The sequence below is a fragment of the Capricornis sumatraensis genome, chromosome 16 (genome assembly GCF_032405125.1).
Source record: "Capricornis sumatraensis isolate serow.1 chromosome 16, serow.2, whole genome shotgun sequence".
NCBI classification, from domain to species: domain Eukaryota; kingdom Metazoa; phylum Chordata; class Mammalia; order Artiodactyla; family Bovidae; genus Capricornis; species Capricornis sumatraensis.
In genome coordinates this window covers 36,636,479-36,657,327 of record NC_091084.1, presented here as the reverse complement: position 1 = coordinate 36,657,327, position 20,849 = coordinate 36,636,479, and the positions used below count along the sequence as shown (strand labels likewise).

The 20,849-nt window shown below is 49.2% G+C and overlaps 1 protein-coding gene across 1 annotated transcript in view; it reads right to left on the bottom strand.

Moving 5' to 3' along the window:
* Positions 1 to 2,662: 2,662 nt before the first annotated feature.
* SERGEF (secretion regulating guanine nucleotide exchange factor) overlaps positions 2,663 to 20,849 on the bottom strand; it is a 256,404-nt gene continuing 238,217 nt past the window's right edge. The window contains exon 11 of the mRNA XM_068989148.1: positions 2,663 to 3,009. Within this exon, the coding sequence (XP_068845249.1) occupies positions 2,663 to 3,009 (347 nt within the window). The remainder of the gene's footprint in view (positions 3,010 to 20,849) is intronic.

The following is a 20,849-nucleotide window of genomic DNA, read 5'->3' as shown; positions in this document are numbered from 1 at the left end:
GGGGGGAGGAGGAAGGCCAATCAGCTTAGTCTAGCAGAAAAAAAATCATTCTTAGAGATCAGTGGGCATTTTCTCAAGCTGGCTTCTATGATTCATTAGCTAATCACCGTCAAATGATTGGCTATCCACAGCATAGTTAACAAACATTTGTTAGAGATGAAAGCAGAGGGTGGGTGGGGGTGAGGGCATCTTAGAGCTCACGCGTTCAGCCTCTCCACCCTATGGTAACCCTAAGTGTGTACTGACCAGCTCATTCATTATTACCCATTGGGCACGTCCTCTGTCCCAGGACCCGTCCTTGGTGAAGGGTTCCAGAATCAACCAAGACCTGGTCCCTTGCTCATGAAGAGCTTGAGACCTAGTAGGAATGAAGGGCTTGGGCATCTACAAGTTTGTGAATAACCAATAGGGTTCAGAGGACCCCAAAAGTCTGGGAGACACTGCCAACAGCCTCTTACCCCACTGAAAGCCCTGGGGCTTTCCGGTGCTGCTCTGATCCAGCCAGTGAGCTGACGTGAAGCCTGTTCACTGCAGTCACCGGAGGGGACTGAAGGGTCCGAGGTGTCGTCTACTGCCAAGAGCCATTCATTCTGGCATGAGTGGATTAGCTGGGCTCCACAGGCTTCTAAGAAGAGTCTGGCTCAGGTTCTGAGGCTTAGGGCCAGTGCACCACCTTACCCTGACTCAGGCTGGGAAGGAGCCCCACGAACTTGTGCCCACAAAGAAGCCTTGGCAGGAGCATGAGGGCTCAGCAGCAGAGGCTTCGGGGTTCAGATCTCTTCCAGCAGGTGCCAGAACAGGAAGGGAGAACTCTACAGGGCTGTGCTGCAAGACAGACTGCATGTGGGTTCCTCAGGCATGGAAACCCTGTCTAGAAGGTACCGGCCTGAGGACTCACCCATGTGGGGCTGCCTCTGATGCAGACCATTCAGCCTGTAGGATAGCAGGTGGCAGCCAGTAATGGTGGACTTGCTCCAGTTTGGGTCATTTCTGGGCCATCCGATTACTCCATCTCAGAAGGCATGGTCTCCTTGGCAACACCAGCTCAGTGTCCAGACAAGCCCTTCCTTCCACTTTGGAAGTGCTTAGAGGTTGTACTGGCCTCTACTGGTCCTGAGATGTGGGAGGACCAAAGGCTTTGCTGGCCAGCGCAGTGATGTAGACTCCATGCACTGGTGTTCAAGGTCAGCCACTGGCCATGGGTGGTCTCTAGGTGCAGGCCTGAGAAGCTCAGGGTGGCCCTCATCCCCACTCTCCTGAGTCGAACCCCCTGCTGATCTCAGGACCACCCCTTGTCTGTACTCCTTTCCTGGCTCAAAGTACTGGATGGGTCACCTCCTGATTAGGACCCTGGGTCAGGAGTGAGGTGTGTGACCTTAAGATGGTCCCTTCCCCTTTTTGGGCCTCTCTTTTCCCACATGAAGAACAAAAATGTTGGATAAGAGCAGTGGTTTTAAAACTTTTTCAAGGACCCCTTGTCAAGTGAAATCTTATGTAAAGCCAGGTTAAAATGATGCTGCTGTGAATAAGGTTGTGGGGGGGGCGGCGGGCAGACCTCTGTGTAGTGGCTTTCCTTTACCCACAGCCCACACGGTAGCCACTGTCAGGAGGTTGCTCTCAGTCTCAGGAGACTGCTAGGGTCTGGAATACAGTTTAGAGGCCACTAGGCTAGAAGGTGATTACAGTCCTCCAGTCATGATGTTCTGGGCTTCTGTAATATTCTCAAGCCTCTGGAGCCTAGCATTCGCAGATTCAAATGCTCTTCTGAGTCAGAAGGAGGCGCTGTGCAATGCACCACAGCCCTGGCTGGCTGGTTGGTGATACTGCCCCCCAGGGAAAGCCACTTTCTGAGGCCTCTGGACAAAGGCCTGCTGGCAGTCACAGCAGAGGGAAAGGTGCCATGGGCCCCAGAGCCATAGCTGCCACCAGGGAAGCCTGAGGCCTGTGGTCTGGTCTGGCCCCCATTTCACCCGAAGGCCCTCTTCCTGCAGAAGCCAAGGGCCTGGGGGGCAGAGATCAAGGGTTAGGGCTCTTGATGCTGCTTTCCCTTAAGGTCCCCCCCTCCACAGGGTGCCGGTCCCTCACCCAGAAATACAGCTTGGCAACTACACTCACACAGACTGGCTGCAGAGTCCTGCCTGGCTCAGAGGAAGACACTGACCTTGGGAGTTTCATTGGTTCTGAAGATTCCCTCGTCTGGCCCAGGGGTCTCTTTGGCCTGGTCTTTCCAGAAGTCTTGTCTCTTCCTCCACTTACTCATCTACACTTCCTCCACTCCCACTCCAGAGCCCTCTCCCTCGGTCCCAGTCACTAAGGGAAGAACTCCATCCTGTCCAAGGATCAGGGTACATCAAACCAGGGTACCTTGAACCAGCAGACTGTATGCTCTGGATGCTGAGAATGAAACCCCAGAGCTGGACTTTCTGTCCCTACCAGTTAGGGACAGGCTGGAGACTTCTTGCTGCTTCCTATGTCCTTGGGTAAAGACCTCTCATGCACTGGGTAGAAATGATGTCTGTTTCTAGAGCCCAGACACCAGGCAGGCAGCCACCCATCATTCTGGTCTTGTCGGCCCACCCACAGTGCCTCCTGAATCCCTCTCAGGATTGCTGCAACCTGACAAAGCAATTCTCCAGGGACACATTAGGTGGGTAAGGTCACTTTATTCAAGGGTCTCTGCCACAAGCCCCCCATTTCTGAACCTGTCAGATTGGGCTTGGGGAGAAGTTTCTGCATGTCTTTCCTTCTGGTTTCTTTCTTGCTCCATGGCTACTTGAGATCTGGCTTCCTCGGTGGTGTCCGGGGAAGGACTGGTGACCCTGGGGTGCTGGCCCAGGTCAGCGAGGGCTGGCAGCTGGCAAAGGGCCAGGGAGTGGCCAGCCCCGCAGCCCACATGGAGTCCCAAGGAGGAAGGCAGGCCCGGCACGGGCTTTGGGGCCCAGACATCCGCTTCGGTGCCGTCCCCACACATGCCATGCTCGTTCCAGCCCCAGGAGTGACACACGCCACCTGAGACAGAGACAGAAACAGACTGTTGTAGCCGTGGTTCTGGGGAACAGGCCCAAAACACTCCCCCTGGGGGTGCGGTATCCCCGAGGACCCCAGGTTACACCTGAGGAAACCAAAGCTCGGCCACACCTGGGGGCCTGCCTGCCCTCCTGGCTTCCTCCCCTGCCCTTCCGGGGCTGCTTTACTTCACTCCCCCCACCCGCCACCTTCCTGCCTCAAACCTGGCTCTCCTCCTTGGCCCCTCCCTCTCCCTCCCCCTACAGGCACCTCTCTTGCACACACACACACACACACACACACACACACACACACACTCCTAGACCCGCCAATTCTGCCTCTGAAACTCTCTCCAATCCTTCCCCACCCCTCCATCTCCTGATCCCAACCCCATTTTCTCTCATCTGGGTCACACCATCAGCCAACTAACCAGGCTGCTCACCATCCACTCTGATCTTCAAGGAGCATCAGGATAATCTCTGACAACGGCAGATCTAACCAGGTCACTCCCCTGCTTCAACCCTTCACTGACTTCCCACCGCCCTTAAAGGCCTTTTCTGGCCAGTGAGGCAGAGTGGTCTGGCTCTGGACCAGCCTGCGGGGCTCCCCTTCCACACTGTCCCCACCCCATCGCATGCCAGAACCCCTGCTTCCTTCAGCTCCTAAAACATGCCCTGCGGGACTGACCTTTCTCTCCAAGTCCCGGCTTTGCTGGGCTTTACAGCCCCCTCATCCTTCAGATTCTGTTTAGATCACGCTCAGAGGCCAGATTTCCCAGCACCCAGTCAACCTGGATTCCTGTCATTGCCCTTGTACTTTTCCCTGTGGGCGGTGGATAGATGGTCTGGGTGGTGATGGGTTTATTCGCCACTCGTCACAAGACTGTCTGCCCTACAGTGAGGAAGGAACATGGATGTTCTGTTCACTGCCCTATCTCAGTTGTGGCTCAACAAGGTTCACTGAATTGATCAACAATTAAAGAACTCAGACTCCTACAGCCAATCTCTGAGCCAGCATTTGAGTGCATGTCTCTCCAAAAGCCCATGACGCTCCCACCCCATCACAGCACCTCTTCCTAGGTTTTGGACCCTTTCCTGGAGTCTAACTAAACTCACTCACATTTGTCTATGGTTGTTAAAAAAAATTTTTTTTTTCTGGATATAAAAGTAATACATCTTCGTGGTAAAAGCGAGGGGAGTGTAGAGACAAATATGGATAGGTGTAAAGAAAAGCAGACTCCTAGAATCTTGCCCACTGCAATGAATATTTTAACTATTTTATTTTACTATTTTTGGCTGCACAACACAGCATGTGGGATCTTAACTCCCCAACCAGGAATTGACCCATGCCTCCTGCATCTTTTTTTTTTTTTGCCTCCTGCATCTTAACCACTGGACCGCCAGTGAATATTCCCACTATGAATATTTTCAGTCTCTCTTTCAAATCTTCAATTTGTGAAACCTGTAAATATTTGTGTACATATCATCTTGCTTTTCTGCCTTAATAACATAAACATTTCTCCATAGAATTACAGATTATTCAAAAAGTAAATTAAAAATAAATTGTTTGAAATTTTGAAAATACTCAATATGCAGAAAAGTACAAATAATTTAACAGAAAGACATGTTCCCCAATCAGATTTAGAACATAAGTTAACATTTTACCATATTTGTTTCAACCTTTAAAAAAATAAATTATAAAGATACCATTTAAGACCCACCTCTCATCCTTGGCCCTCCTTCCAGGAAGTAACCACTATTTGAAGTTGGTGTACATTGCCTGCATGCTTGTTTTATATTTTTCTATATATATGTGTCCTTAAATACAATGTAATATTTTTAGTTTGTTTTAAAGATTTACATAAGTAGCGTCACTCAAATATATCTTTTGTTTTAACTTGCTCTTTATACCATTGTTTTTGAAATCTATCTCAGCTGATAGTTACAGATTTAGTTCATTTATTTCAACTGTGCATAGTATTTTATTATGCATAAATCATATTTTACTCACCCATTTCCCTTCTGATGGACAGTTCTTTAATGATGATCATTGCTGCTATTTTATCACACAATATATAATTTACAACAATCTTATTACTATTGTTGCTACTATAAACGGCACTGCAGTGTGGAACACGTGTCCTTATACAAATTGGTGTTTCTGCACACTGATCCCTAGAAGTGTGAGTATGGTGGAATCACACGTTTACATTTACCAGGTATGGCCAAGGGCTTCCCAGGTGGCTCAGTGGTAAAGCATCCACCTGCCAGTGCAGGAGCCACTGGAGACGTGGGCTTGGTCCTTGGGTCGGGAAGATCCCCTGGAGGAGGAAATGGCAGCCCACTCCAGCATTCTTGTCAGGATAATCTCATAGACAGAGAAGCCTGATGGGCTATAGTCCGTGCGGGTGACAGAGAGTCAGACGCGACTGGGCACGCGTGCAGGTACGGCCAAACCGCTCCTCACTGTGGCTGCAGCCTCATCGTTTATAGTCCCGTCAGCAGTGGAGATGAATTTGTTTCCTTCTATCTTTGCCGTTACATTCTTTCGATTCTTATTAAATACATGTAATTATTTTGCAATTTTGACTACTAGTGAGATGAAGCATCTCTTTATGATGCTACCCCTAAATTGCTTCTTCTATGTATTGTGTGTTTACATTCTTTCATTCTTTGCCTGTTTTTGGTTGCTTGCCTTTTCTTTCTTCCTAATTTGTAAGTGTTCTTTGTGTATTCTTTTGTTTATATAATACTTTGTTATAAGCATCGTGTCTTCTCCCAGAAGTCTGTGGTGTCTCTTCACTTTGTTTATGGTGTCTTTTGTTATAAAGATTATTTAAAATGACTGCCTAGTTTTGCCCATTACGGAGATTAAACAGTTTCCTTAACCTGCATTTTATTATCAGATAGGTTGTTTCTAATTTTTCATTATTTTGTATAACATTTCTATGAACATCTTTGTGCATGAATCTTTGCCTACATTTCTAATTATTTTCTCAAATTAAGATTCTTAGAATGGGAATTTCTGGTCAAATGGCATGGACATTTTTGAGATTCCTGAGTATTGCTTTGAGTACTGCCATAATACTTTTCACAAAGGCCACTCGAATATAACTACAGCAATCTGTGCGAATCTCTGTAGCACTCCAGTATTGTCAGTAGTTATTCATTATTATAATATTTTAAAATATTTTCTAATTTGAAGGCAAAGATTATTACTCAAAGATTATTCAGTCACTCAGTCGTGTCTGATTCTTTGCGACCCCATGAATCGCAGCACACCAGGCCTCCCTGTCCATCATTATCATTATTTTTATTGTACTTTTCTCATTCCCACTGAAACTGAAAAATAATTCTTATTTTTCTCAGATATCTGTATTTCCTCTTTTGTGTACTTTCTGCTTTACAAGTTTTCCCTGTTTTGCATAGAAGAGTTTAAGTGTTCAGACGCAAAAGCCAGATGGCCTGGGTTCAAAATCCCAACTCCTCCATGTATTAGCTGTGACCCTGGGCGAGTTACTTAGCTTCTCTGAGCTTCAGTCTCATCTGTTAAATGGGGATAATAATAGTATCTTTTTTATAAAGTTTATACATACTTACTCATTTGCACTGTTTCTACTGTGTCCCCATCTATTTGCCATGAAGTGATGGGACCAGATGCCATGATCTTCGTTTTCTGAATGTTGAGCTTTAAGCCAACTTTTTCACTCTCTTCTTTCACTTTCATCAAGAGGCTTTAGTTCCTCTTCACTTTTTGCCATAAGGGTGGTGTCATCTGTATATCTGAGGTTATTGATATTTCTCCCGGCAATCTTGATTCCAGCTTGTGCTTCTTTCAGCCCAGTGTTTCTCGTGATGTACTCTGCATATAAGTTAAATAAGCAGGGTGACAATATACAGCCTTGACGTACTCCTTTTCCTATTTGGAACCAGTCTGTTGTTCCATGTCCAGTTCTAACTGTTGCTTCCTGACCTGCATACAGGTTTCTCAAGAGGCAGGTCAGATGGTCTGGTATTCCCATCTCTTTCAGAATCTTTCACAGTTTATAGTGATCCCCACAGTCAAAGGCTTCGGCATAGTCAATAAAGCAGAAATAGATGTTTTTCTGGAATTCCTGTCAGACTTTTTATTTTTTTGGGCTCCAAAATCATTGCAGATGGTGACTGCAGCCATGAAATTAAAAGACGCTTACTTCTTGGAAGGAAAGTTATGACCACCCTCGATAGCATATTCAAAAGCAGAGACATTACTTTGCCAACAAAGGTCCGTCTAGTCAAGGCTATGGTTTTTCCAGTAGTCAAGTATGGATGTGAGAGTTGGACTGTGAAGAAAGTTGAGCACCAAAGAATTGGTGCTTTTGAACTGTGGTGTTGGAGAAGACTCTTGAGAGTCCCTTGGACTGCAAGGAGATCCAACCAGTCCATTCTAAAGGAGATCAGTCCTGGGTGTTCATTGGAAGGACTGATGCTGAGGCTGAAACTCCAATACTTTGGCCACCTCATGTGAAGAGTTGACTCATTGGAAAAGACTCTGATGCTGGGAGGGACTGGGTGCAGGAGGAGAAGGGGACAACAGAGGATGACATGGCTGGATGGTATCACTGATTTGATGGACATGAGTTTCAGTGAACTCTGGGAGTTGGTGATAGACAGGGAGGCCTGGTGTGCTGCGGCTCATGGGGTCGCAAAGAGTCGGACACGACTGAGCAACTGAACTGAACTGATTCATTTACAAGGATTAAACGAATAAGTATATATATATAATACATAGTATCGCAGTCCGCCCTTATGTGCAGGGGACACTTTTCAAGACCCTCAGTGAATGCCTGAAACCATGGATGGTACCAAATCCTATACTGGTTCTTCCTATAATAGTGGGCATGTAGCATGTACTGCATGGATGGGCTGCACAAAGGGTTGATTTACATCCTGGGCAGGATGGAGCAGGACAGAGCAAGTTTTCATTACACTACTCGGAATGGCATGCAATTCAAACCTTGTGAATTGTTTACTGCTAGAATTTTCCATTTAATATTGACTGACCATGGTTGACAGTGGGTAACTGAACCCACAGAAAGCAAAATTGTGGATGAGGGGGCACTACTGCACTAAATAAACATTTGCCATTATTGTTCTCAAGAGTCTTACTAAGATTATTTTAAGAGTATTAATTCTGTGTATATGTGGCATAAATATTTTTTCCCTCAGTTTTATTTAAAATTTTGCTTTGGGTGTTTTGATGTAAAACATAAATTTTATGGTTCCACATAGTACAATTTCTTGCTCTTTTATCTAATCATTTCTCCCATTGCTGTAAGAATTGGAAGCCCATCCCCATCCAGATCAGAAAATACTTTGATTGTTTTTTTTTTCAATGATCTGAGTTTGTAATTATCTTTACATTTCACTCATTAGCCACTGAAAAATCTGTTTTGCGGACCACTCTTTCACAGAGGGAGCCTGGCTGGCCTGGGATTACCCTTCTTCCTTTTCCCTGGGAGGAAGGCAGTCATTAGCCAAAAGCTTGGGCTTGGGGAAACACAGATGTCTGCCTGTTTGGCCCATGAGTGAGGAAATGCACACAGAGAGGATGAGCCCCAGGCTGCAAGTCCTGCAGTTCAGCAGGCGTTTCATCCAGGCCGATCTGAGGCACAAGGTGGACAGTGGGACAGGCTTCAGACCTGTGGGCTTCATTCGGCACCTGCTGCGGGCTTCGCGCCCGGCCCTGGTGAGCGGCACCAGCTGACAGTCAGCAGGAATGGGGGTGGGAGGAAGGCAGCGCTGACCTAGCAGCAGGACATGGCACAATGGGCACCTGGCAGGCCCCTCTCCTCCTGCCAAAGGAAACGCTCTGAGGAAGCCATGTGCAGGGCTGGGGTAGCCCACTGGGTTGAGAAGCCTGGCACAGGCTCAGATACAGCTTCTTCCAGCCCTCCCAAAGAGGCTGGCATGAGGGTAGGTGCTTTATATTCTTTATCTCACTTTATTCCAACAATCCTGTAGGGCAGTCATGCTTCAAAGATTATTCTCATTTTAGAGATTATGAAACTGAGGCTCTAGAACCCAGGAGGTGTGGCTCCAGAATCTATGCTAAACTCTGCACGATCTATATCAGGGCTTGCCGAATTTATTCTGTAAAGGCAGACAGGAAATACTTCAGGTTCGATGGTCTCATACGGTCTCTGTTGCCTATTCTTATTCTTTATTACAAGACTTTAAAAATCATTCTTAGCTTGTGAGGCTATACAAAACAGGCCATGAATTAGATCTGGCCCGTGGCTTGTAACCCACCAGCCCCTGGGACATATATAACACATACTATGGATGACTGTGGACTATGCTACGCTTGCCATGGTTCTCACATCACCACACAGCTGTGTGACAATGGCACGTCTGTCCCCACCTCCCTCACAGGCTCCTAGGAGGAGGCCCACATGTGCTGATATACATTGATGCCTGGTACCCTGCCTGACACATGGGGACAGCTCACACCCGCATGAGAAGGAGGAAAAGGCAAGGAAGGCCATGCTGGTGGGAAACCCTCCCCGTAGATGGGGAGGCTGAGGGTGGAATGACAAGTCAAGGGTTCCCCAACACTGCAAAGAAACCTCCTGTAGAAAAAGACCAGGCTGCTGAACTTGGAGAGTGAAAGATGGGCTGCCCTGTAATAGAAGGGCTCACCCAAGACTTAAGTTCTGAGCTCCTCTAGCATTTTAGAAGATGTTTCACACACATACCCGCCTCCCACCCTCACTGACAGCCACCTATTCAGGGGCACAGTGCAGACGGGAGGGCCCTCTGGACTCAGCAAGGTGCTACTGTTCTCATGTAGAGGTGGGAGCCCATGACAAGTCTCCTCCTAAGCTAACTGGCATATGGGACACCCAGTTTCCAAAACAAGTGCATTCATGACTCCTGGAGTTACACAGGGATCTCTGCAGTGTGTCTGGCACTCACCAGGCTCTCGAGGACACTGAGATCCCACCTGATTGACCCGGAGCTGCTCCACGGGACCTGGGACACCTGTCTGAGCCTTGGGTCTCAATCGCTTCAGTTGTGTCTAACTCTTTGCGACCCTATGGACCAACCATAGCCTGCCAGGCTCCTCTGTCCATGGGGTTCTCCAGGCAAGAGTACTGGAGTGGGTTGCCATGCCCTCCTCCTGGGTATCTTCCCAACCCAGGGATCAAACCCCTGCAACTCCTGCATTCCAGGTGGATGCTTTACCACTGAGTCGCCGGGGAAGCTCCGAGCCTTGGGTAGAGAGCTCATAGATACAGAAGGATTTCTCAACCTCTAGAGTTCAGTGCCCTGCCTATGGGGCTCAGTGGAGCTGATTTGGGCTGTGACAAGTGACAAAGCTTAGAGCCCACCACACTTGCATCAGCCTAAGAGCCCTGCAGGCAGCAGAATCTCAGGGTGGGACGGTCCCTGGCACAGGTTGGACACAGCACCTCAATCTGTTCAGGTCTGTGGCACCTGCCTGAGCTTCTTGGCAACCTGGGTCCTCACAGGGCCTTATGGTGCTGGGACTGCAGCCCAGCGCTAGGAAGAGGGCAGCTTTTCTGTGGGAGCGTACTTACCTAGAAGAGGCAAACACCTGAGCATGTGTGGCAGAAACCCTTGGTTGTCCCTGAACCACAGAATTGAGACTGTATTTCCCAACTTCTTGTACAGTGGAGTGTGGCCAGTGAGTTGTTCATTGTTCAGTTGCTAAGCCGTGTCCAGTTCTTCGCGACCCCATGGCTTTCCTGCCCTTCACTATCTCCCGGAGTTTGCTCAACTCATATCCATTGAGTCAGTGATACCATCCAACCATCTCACCCTCTGTTGTCCCCTTCTCCTCCTGCCTTCGATCTTTCCCAGCATCAGGGTCTTTTCTAAGGAGTCAGTTCTTCACATCGGGTGACCAAAGTATTGGAGCTCCGGCTTCAGCATCAGTATTGGAGCTTCAGCTTCCAATGAATATTCAGGGTTGATTTCCTTTAGGATTGACTGGTTTGATCTCCTTACTGTCCAAGGGATTCTCAAGAGTCTTCTCCAACACCACAGTTGAAAAACATCAATTTGTTGGTGCTCAGCCTTCTCTATGGTCCAACTCTCACATCCGTACATGACTACTGGAAAAACCATAGCATTGTTGATAATAGACCTCTGTTGACAAAGTGATGCCTCTGCTTTCTAATATGCTGTCTAGGTTGGTCATAGCTTTCCTCTCAAGGAGCAAATGTCTTTTGATTATATTTGCAGTCACTGTTTAATTCGCAGTTACTGTTCACAGTGATTTGGGAGCCCAAGAAAATAAAATCTGCCACTGTTTCCACTTTTGCCCGTCTATTTGCCATGAAGTGATGGGACTGGATGCCATGAGCTTAGTTTTTTGAAGCAAGCTGAAATGTTCTGTGTTAGTTTATAGAACTCTTCTTCAAAGACAGGTGGCATGTGCCCTTTGCCCCTTTCTTCTCTGTCCCTTCCTCCATCCTGTCACTGGAAATGTGGATATGATGGCTGGAGCTCTAGCTGCCTGCTCTGACCATGAAGATGAGGGCTACAACCTAGGGATGGTGTTTCTCAGTTTCACATAAATGTTACTTTAATTCTCACAGCAACCCTCTGAAGTGTTCTTGCCTCCATTTTATAGATGAGGTAACTAAGCTCAGAGAGGTAAAAGAACTTGCCCATGGCCATTCTAGTCAGGACTAGAATCCAGGGCTCCTGAGTCTCAGGGTGCTTCAGTAGTTCCAAAATGGTAATAAAGTCACTGAATACTTAGTGTACACCAGGCCCTGTAAGAAACACTTTATGTGTGTTAATTCACTGAATCCCCACAGCAAGCCTGTGAGATACAACCTAACACACCTGGTGAGAAGTGGACCTGAATTCCAAGCCAGGCAGAAGGGCTCCAGAATCTCTCTTGTCAATATGTCATCCTCTCTAGCAAAAGCCCTGCTCCTCAGGTAATGAAGACAGGTTCAAAGTCATGGCCCAACTGGACAGGGACAAGGTCAGTGATGGGAGGCAAGAGGTGTAGCAGGTGGGAGGAAGAGCATCCTATAGAAGGGCAGGATCCTCCCCAAGCCCTCATGAGCACTGGGGATGAGGCCGCGGCAGCTGCAGAAGACCCTGCTTCCTTCTGCCACCACCCACCCCACCACATCTTGGGGAGGGGGAAGAAGGGGGAGAGATGGTGCAAAAAGTCAGGCCGCCAATGGTTCACCTTGCCTGCTGCCTGCCAGAGGCCAAACATGGACCTTGGGCCTCAGGCAGAGCTGCTCTTCTGCAACACCAGGCAGAGACAGAGACAGAGAGAGAGACAGGAGGGGTGAGGTCTGAGCACCTCACGGAGAGCAAGGCTCTGGATTCAGGAAGGTGGTAGATGTCAGTGTGGATGGAGCTGGCCTCAGGGCCAGGCAAGTTTCAGAGAAATGTCTGAGTGTCCAGTCACCCAAGTTCACGGGTATCTCACCATGTGGGCTGTAACTGGTGGTCCCTAGGTGCTGTGAGCAAGGAATTCAGGCTTCCTGATGAGTTTTGGATCCAGGTGGCAACCTCAGGACAGAAAGATGAGATTCAGGGCCAGAGTCTCTCTTGCCTGGACAATTTCAACAGCTGGTTTCTGGGTGGGGGAAGTCAGGCTGAAACAGTGTGGACTAGGCCCTCTCGTGGACAATTTCCTGTCTCCCCACCATCTGCAAGGGACCTCTTAACCGACTCTCACGGGGGCCTGTTCCTCTTGGCTGCATCAGTGTTCTTTCCTCTGTTCCAGCCCCACAGGCTTGCCACTATTCCCTGAGTTCACCCAGATCTTTCACACAGTCACGATTCTGCTCAGATGGTCCATTTATTTCATCGTGTGGACGCCTCTCCTGGCTTGGACCCTGTACTGGACACAAGACCCTGAAGAGGAAAATTCAGTTTCTGTCTTGGGGCTCCCAGGCCATTAGGGTACACACCATGTGCGTGCGTGCTCAGCCGCTTCCGTCGCGTCCGACTCTGTGTGACTCCACGGACTATAGCCTTTGAGACACCTCTATCCATGGAATTCTCCAGGCAAGAATACTGGAGAGGCTTGCCATTTCCTTCTCCAGGGGATCTTTCTGACTCAGGGATTGAACCTGAGTCTCTTACGTCTCCTGCATTGACAGGCAGGTTCTTTACCACTAGTGCCACCGTGCTGCTGCTGCTGCTGCTGAGTCGCTTCAGTCGTGTCCGACTCTGTGTGACCCCATGGACAGCAGCCCAGCAGGCTTCTCTGGCCACGGGATTCTCTAGGCAAGAACACTGGAGTGGGATGCTATTTCCTTCTCCAGTGCCGCCATGGGGAAAGACAATTATGGGGACCAATGGCATGTACAAGGGGGCTGGCACGACAGTGTTTACTGTGGTATTGTTTCTAATTGTGAAAGATTTGAACGGAAACCCCAAAATACCCATCAACAAAGGAATATGCAAAGAAACTATGGTTTGACCCTACCATTTGAACCATATATGGGTCAAGTATATTGAATCATATTGAATAATATTGTGAGTTATTTATAATAATTGAATAATATTGAATAATATTATGAATAATATTATGAATAATATCGAGTAATACTGAATAATATTATGAATAATATTATGTCAATATTATGTCTTGAATAATACACAGCTATTTAAAATAATGAGGTAGCACTCCGTGGCCTGACATGGGACAATACCTCAGACGTTTTTAAGAGAAAATAGGATACAGAACAATATAGAGGGATTATGACTTAATTTATGCAAAGCCACTATATATTTCTGTATGTATAGATTCTGAAGAATACATCCCAAACTGAGAACACACAGTTTCTGAGGAAGAGAGGGAGACATGGGGGAAGGATGACTGATATTTTCTCTGTTGTGTGTTCAAATATTTTAAAAACCAATAATATAGGATGATGATAAAAAAGAAAGCAACCGTATTTCTAAGGGACAGAGGTAACACAGAGGAGAGAATTATATGCTCTGTAGTGGACATGAGGCAGGTGTCACTGGAAGTTCCAGGAATTAATTTTGAGGTGGGTTTTGAAGGATGAATAAGAGATCACCCGTCTTAAGTAGAAGGTACTCACTGAGATTTGCCTACTTGGAGTGACCTTCACTGATCTTGCTGGCATCTTTTTGGCTGCAGGAGTAAATTTTGGCCCAGTGTAGGGCCGGGTCCTCCTGCGCTGTTGGAAGGCTGCTGATCTCACTTCCACTGAGTTCTTAAGGTACCCAGAGCTCTCTCAGCACACACACCACACTCCTCCTGGATCTAGACGTGTAACTGTCTCACTGGTCTGTGAGCTGGGATGAGAGCCAGGCCTGGGGTCTGGGTCACACTTGTCAACCAGCCCTCAGGTACGCGGTATGGGCAACTCAGGATGGAGCTACTGAGTGAACGTGGATACATCTGGGCCGTTCCCCTGCCCGCAGTCTTTCTGAGGCCCCTGCTCTGTCTGGAGAGCAGCAGAGCTGGAGCACACACCTGACACTGAGATCTAGTGCCATCAACGCCTGTCCTGTGCCTGGATCCTTATCTCCATCTCCCTATCTGTGGCCAGAGCCGCCTCCTGGCCACCGGCCTCAAGAACAGAGAGCCACGGTCACGCTGCCCAGAGAGGGGCAGCTCCTCCGCCAGAACAGCCTAGAGAGTGGCTGCGAGGACAATGGTCCCCCCGGGCCAGTCTAAGGGAAGAGGCACTCTCAGTGCAGGACATGTCTAATAATGAGTCCATTTGTCCCTCTCTGGGGCCACTGATGCCCTCCAGGCAGGCTCTGAGGCAGCAGGAGGAAGCAGGCTTCCAAAATCAGGAGGAGGGGGTCTGCTGGCCCACAGCGTTACTCTGGAGATGCTTTTGTGACTGCAGCCCAAGAGGCTAAGCAGAAGCTGACTGGCCTGGGGTCCTTTCCAGATGAGGATCCACGACAGCGCTGAGAACAGGGTGAGAGGAAGAGGTGGGGTTTGGGACTGAAGGTGAGGGGGCCAGAGAGGAGGCTGTGGCTGTGCACCAGGTAGGAACGATGAAGGATTTAGGAAGGTAATGTTTAAAGGACATCCGGGATCTCACCAGCCAATCACTCTGCACGGGTGCTCCTGCAAGGGTGTCCTAACTGCTCTCTCGGCTGCCCCTGTTGTATTCTCTACAGAAAAACTGAGTGAGGCTGTTCAAACCTGGCAGGAAGTCAGCACGGCACTGCTCTGCTCAGATCCTCCGATGCCTCTTCATTGACTCAGATAAATAACAGCTGGTGTCAGCTTCTTCCTGGACCTCAGGTTCTATCAAGTTCCACCTTGCTGACATCACCAGAGCTACAATGACTGACTCCCTTCCTGTTCTTCAAAGAGCACTGGCCTCTGGGCCTTTGCTGTTCTTGCTGTCTGGAATGCTCTTGCCCTGACGTCCACAGGTTCACTCCCTCATGTTGTCAAGTATTTGTTCAAATGTCACCTTATCTGGGCTTCCCAGGTGGTGCTAGTGATAAAGAACCTGCCTACCAACGCAGGAGACATAAGAGACGCGGGTTTGATCCCTGAGTTGGGAAGATTCCCTGGAGGAGGGTATGGCAACCCACTCCAGTATTCTTGCCTGGAGAATCTCAGGGACAGAGGAGCCTGGCGGACTATGGTCCATAGAGTCACAAAGAGTCAGACACGACTGAAGCAACTTAGCACACGTGCACACACATTATCTGAGAGGCCTCCCCTGGCGACTCTATTTGAAATAGCCGTCTACACCCCTCCCCATCTCCTGTCTCCTCATTTGCTTTATTTTTCTTTGTATTTTTAACTTGTTACTTACAATCTGTCTCCTGACCAGAATACAAGCCCTTTGAGAGCAGGACTCTGTTTGCTGCTATTTCTGCACCTGAAACAATACTCACAGTACACTAGCACTCACACCTGTTGTTTGAATGAACGGACACTCGAATGAATGAAAGGCTGGCAAGAGCAAGGAGCTGTCAGATCTTTCCCAGAGGCTAAAAGAGCCCACAGACCTGGGGAGGAGATGCCACACGCAGGCCGATTTCTGCTTACCATCAAGAACACTATAAGGACTGCCCTGGAGAGGGGCAGGTTGCCTGTGCCAGAGGTTCTGAGCCTCCAGCTGGTGACGGCATTCCTGTGGTGGGCAGAGTCTGAGATGAGACAGAGCAGAAGTCCTTCTAAGTCTGGAGAACTTGCGTGGTGGTGTGGGTGGGTTTGGATGTGAATGAGAGAAAGAGAGCGAGAGGAAGAAGATGGAAGTAGAAGAGCCGAGGAGGGGGGCACAGGCCCTGGGCCTGAGGCTGGCTTCCTGGGACCTGACAGAGGAATGGCCTTGGTTCAGATGATAAATAAAAATGGGGTGAATGGATGGGGTTTGCCCTCAGAGGTTTCAATCTGAGGCTGCAAGGCTGGGACTGTTCTAGCACCTCTGGTAGAATCTGATCGCTTAAACTGTTGTTCAGTTTTCCCTGCTGATCTCTCTCCCTTTACATAAGAGGAAGCAGGCCCAGAGTGGGGCAATGGCACGCCAAAGGTCCCCACCTGCAAGCCTTCTACTGCTCTGTCCCCCTCTGCATCTCTGCGGGCGCAACATGTGATGGTGAAAACAGCCCAGTGAGGAAGGGCTGGGAAGGGAAGGGAAAGCAGGGTCTGAGAAGGTTCGGAAAGAGCCAGGCTGAGAGAGACGGAGGCCAGCTGTATGCACCCTACCTCCCAACACACACCCAGGGGTAAGGAGGTGCTGTGGCTGCCGTGGCGGCCTGGGTCACCTGTGGAGAGAGTGTGCTGCGGCACGTCGGCCCCACTGGGTGACTATTCTTAGATCCAGAGAGCTAGGAGCGATGGATTTAGAACTTACGAGGTGGAAACGTGTTGGCCTGTTTTATAAACAACCAAACTCCTCCCCACAGACTGCCTTTCTGAATTCTGTGTTCTCCGTCAGAACTGCGGACTTTCTGGGCTTCTTGGCTGCACCGGGAGAAGGAACAGAAAAGACAGCTCGCCCTCTCGAGGGCCTGCCAGGACCCCAAGTGCAGCCAAGGGCTCTGTGTGACCCACTCACTGAATACAGCCGCCCTGGGAAGGAGGTGTTTTGATCACACTCTATGGAAGAAGAAACAGAGGCTGGGAGAGGCCCCAGATCAGCACAGCCTGGGAGGCGAGGCTGTGAGTGAGGAGGCCCAGGGTGGAGTCTGCTGCTGCCAGCAGGGGTCTGCCCTGGAGATGGAGTGGTAAGGCCACAGCGTGGTGCCTGTGGGGCTTAATCCCTTTCAGTGTTTGCACATCGCTCTCCTGTCCTCCAGACTTCTCCACTGCAGGTAATAGGGAAAGATTGAATGCGGGAGGAGAAGGGGACGACAGAGGATGAGATGGTTGGATGGCATCACCGACTCAACGGACATGAGTTTGAGTAAACTCTGGGAGTTGGTGATGGACAGGGAGGCCTGGCGTGCTGTAGTCCATGGGGTCGCAAAGAGTCGGACACGACTGAGCTACTGAACTGAACTGAACCGAATTCAGATAACCTAGTGGCCTGTCCCACAGCCCCTCCTCTTGGTAGGTCCCAAGTTGTCATCATCCCTCCTAGAAGTTTGGTCCCCAGAGCTGGCCGAGGGCTCTATCTAGATGCACACTTGGTTCCCAGGGGCTGCCTGCATCAGTGCAGCCTGAGGCCACAATAGCTGCGTTGTCCAAGTCGGCTGACTCTTCCCACAGCCTGCTTCCACCCCACAACTGTTTCAGCAGGAGCTGCTGTACTGTGATGTACAAACACTGGCCTCAGTGCTGGTGTCTGGACCTGACTGGGAATTTCAAGATGTCTCCATCAAATATCACTTTTCTAGGTGAACACAGCCACTTCTGAGGGGCACCAGCAGAGGGGTGCAGTGCAGCACTGAGGCCTGGAGCCTGGCCACAGCAGAGCCTCCTGACACTCTGCTCCCCACGCCTGTTTGGGAACCCCCAGGGTTCAGAAGAGGAGGCAGGGCACTAGTGCATTAGCGGGGGGTGGGAGGAAGAGCGTCTGTTCTCGAGTCCAGCAGCAGGTCCAGAAGGAACCACACTCAGGTTCGGAGGTTCGGGCACTAGAGTCCATTGAGGAGCCACGGGATGACACAAACCTGACCAGGAATTCTCCTTATGCTTTCCAGCCACTTCATAAATACCTGCTGAGTGTCTACTCTGGGCAGGGAGCTGTGCCCGGCTCAGCCTGATCCATTTGATCCACAACGACCCGGCTCCCACACAGGTGGGGTGCTCATCCCACTGTGATGGTGCCGGGAGCTGGGTGCCCTGGAGAGGGTACACCCAGAAAGGCGGCGGTCAGTTCTTCAAAGGGACCACACTCCCTTGGGAATAGGGTCTGTCTCTTATTGATCTCTTTTTATTCCACATGGTAAAATTCTCTTGAATTTCATGACATTAAAAACAAATTATAGTACAATATAGGAAACAACTAAGGGATTAATACTTTCAATTTACATTAGTGCACTTTTTTTCCTTTTTAAAAATATGTTATTTTTTTAGAGCAGTTTTAGGGTCACAGAAAAATTGGAAGAAAGTATACAGTTTCCTGCCCCCACACTCACAGCCTCCCCACTGTCAACATTCCCTACTTGAGCAATACATTGTCACAGTCAACAAACCTACACTGACATCATTATGACCCAAAGCCCACAGTGTACATTTAGGGGTCACTCTTGCTGAAATTAAAAGATGCTTACTCCTTGGAAGAAAAGTTATGACCAACCTAGACAGCATATTCAAAAGCAGAGACATTACTTTGCCGACTAAGGTCTGTCTAGTCAAGGCTATGGTTTTTCTTGTGGTCATGTATGGATGTGAGAGTTGGACTGTGAAGAAGGCTGAGAGCTGAAGAATTGATGCTTTTGAACTGTGGTGTTGGAGAAGACTCTTGAGAGTCCCTTGGACTGCAAGGAGATCCAACCAGTCCATTCTGAAGGAGATCAGCCCTGGGATTTCTTTGGAAGGAATGATGCTAAAGCTGAAACTCCAGTACTTTGGCCACCTCATGCGAAGAGTTGACTCATTGGAAAAGACTCTGATGCTGGGAGGGATTGGGGGCTGGAGGAGAAGGGGACGACAGAGGATGGGATGGCTGGATGGCATCACTGACTCGATGAACGGGAGTCTGAGTGAACTCCGGGAGTTGGTGATGGACAGGGAGGCCTGGTATGCTGCGATTCGTGGGGTTGCAGAGAGTTGGACACGACTGAGCGACTGAACTGAACTGAATGAACTTGCTGCTATACATTCTATGTGTGCGTGTGTGCTAAAGTTGCTTCAGTCACGTCCAACTCTTTGTGACCCTATGGACTGTAGCCCACCAGGCTCTTTTGTCTATGGGATTCTCCAGGCAGGAATACTGGAGTGGGTTGCCATTTATATTCTATGGGTTTGAACAAATGTATAGACAGCTATCCACCATTATTATTTAATTGTCCTAAAATTCTGAGGTCCACTTATTTCCCTCTGGTTTTACCTACCAGAGATGAATGAATGAGTGAGTGAATGAAGAGTTACAGAGTGTCCATACGGTTCAAGCTCAGTTCTAGCGGGAGGGGTATAGCAGAGAACAAGGCCCAAGGTTCCGGTACTCAAAGGGCTTACATTCCAACAGGGGACCAACAGGCAAGCAGACACATAACTCTTCAGCACGTGGCAGGTTACCTGAGTTATGTAGAAACCAAAATAGAGTGATAGAGTTAGAAGGACAGGTTGTAAGAAGTCTTTCCAATAAGGTGGCCTCTGAGCTATGACCTGAAAGATGAGGAGCCAGCCATACAGTCACCTGGAGGAAGGGGTTTCCAGGAAAGGCCCAAAGCCAGAGGGAGTTTTGCTGGTTCCAGGAACAGGCAGGAGGCCGGTGGGGTCCAGGGGTCAGAGCCAGGAGAGAGGCAGGCCTCCGAGTGAAGGGGAGGCAGGGCCATGCGGAGGCGGGGGGAGAGGGCCAGAGTGTGTGGCAGGTGGGCTAAGAAGCCACTGGAGGGTTAAGAAGGGGGGTGATCAGCTCTGACTCACATCTGAAAGGGCCGCTTGGTGACGGGCAAACAAGGAGGGAGACGGGTCAGGAGGCTCCTGCAGTGCTGGGGATCAAGCTGGCCAGGACGGGGTGGTGCTCAGAGAGGGCCAGCAGGAGTGGGGATGGAGGAGCAAACGGATTCACAGTCTATTTCAGAAGCAGGGTGTGTAGGACCTGCTGATGGAAATTTACAGGGAAACAGTGAAAGAAGGGATCAAGAGGGACTCCCTGAACGACGGGCAAAGAACGTGCTTATTAAGGTGAGGCAGCCTGTGGGGAGTGGTCAGCCTGGGGAGCTTTGGACATTTTAAGACGGAAGGACTCTAAAGAAATGAGTGAGTGACCTGAGTGAGAAGTGGGAAACCATGGGAATAACAAAAGGCAGGGGCTATGAGATGTGGGAATAACTAAAGGCAGGAGCTACCAGGTAAGTTTATGATGTGATGGGGCCCAGATGGCGCCTTTATCACTGAATTCCAGCTTTCTGAATGAAGCGCATGACTGGGATGTATGCATGCTACATGGGCTAATATATAGATTTCTTCCGTGAATGTCCCTACTTCATAAAAAACACATTACACTGGAAACAAAATTACCACTTCGGATAATTATAACCCACCAGCCCAAGTTCTCCCACTGGTCCCATGGCAAGTGGCATTCTTCGTTCAAGGCTGTGAGCGGCCAGGCTGCTGGGCTGGGGTGCACAGGCTTGGGGTTCTCCCGGGCCAGGAGACAGCAGAAGCAGCATTCCCAGAGGATGCAGGGCTGGCACGGGAACACTGCAGCCCTGCTGCCAAACTCTGCTTGG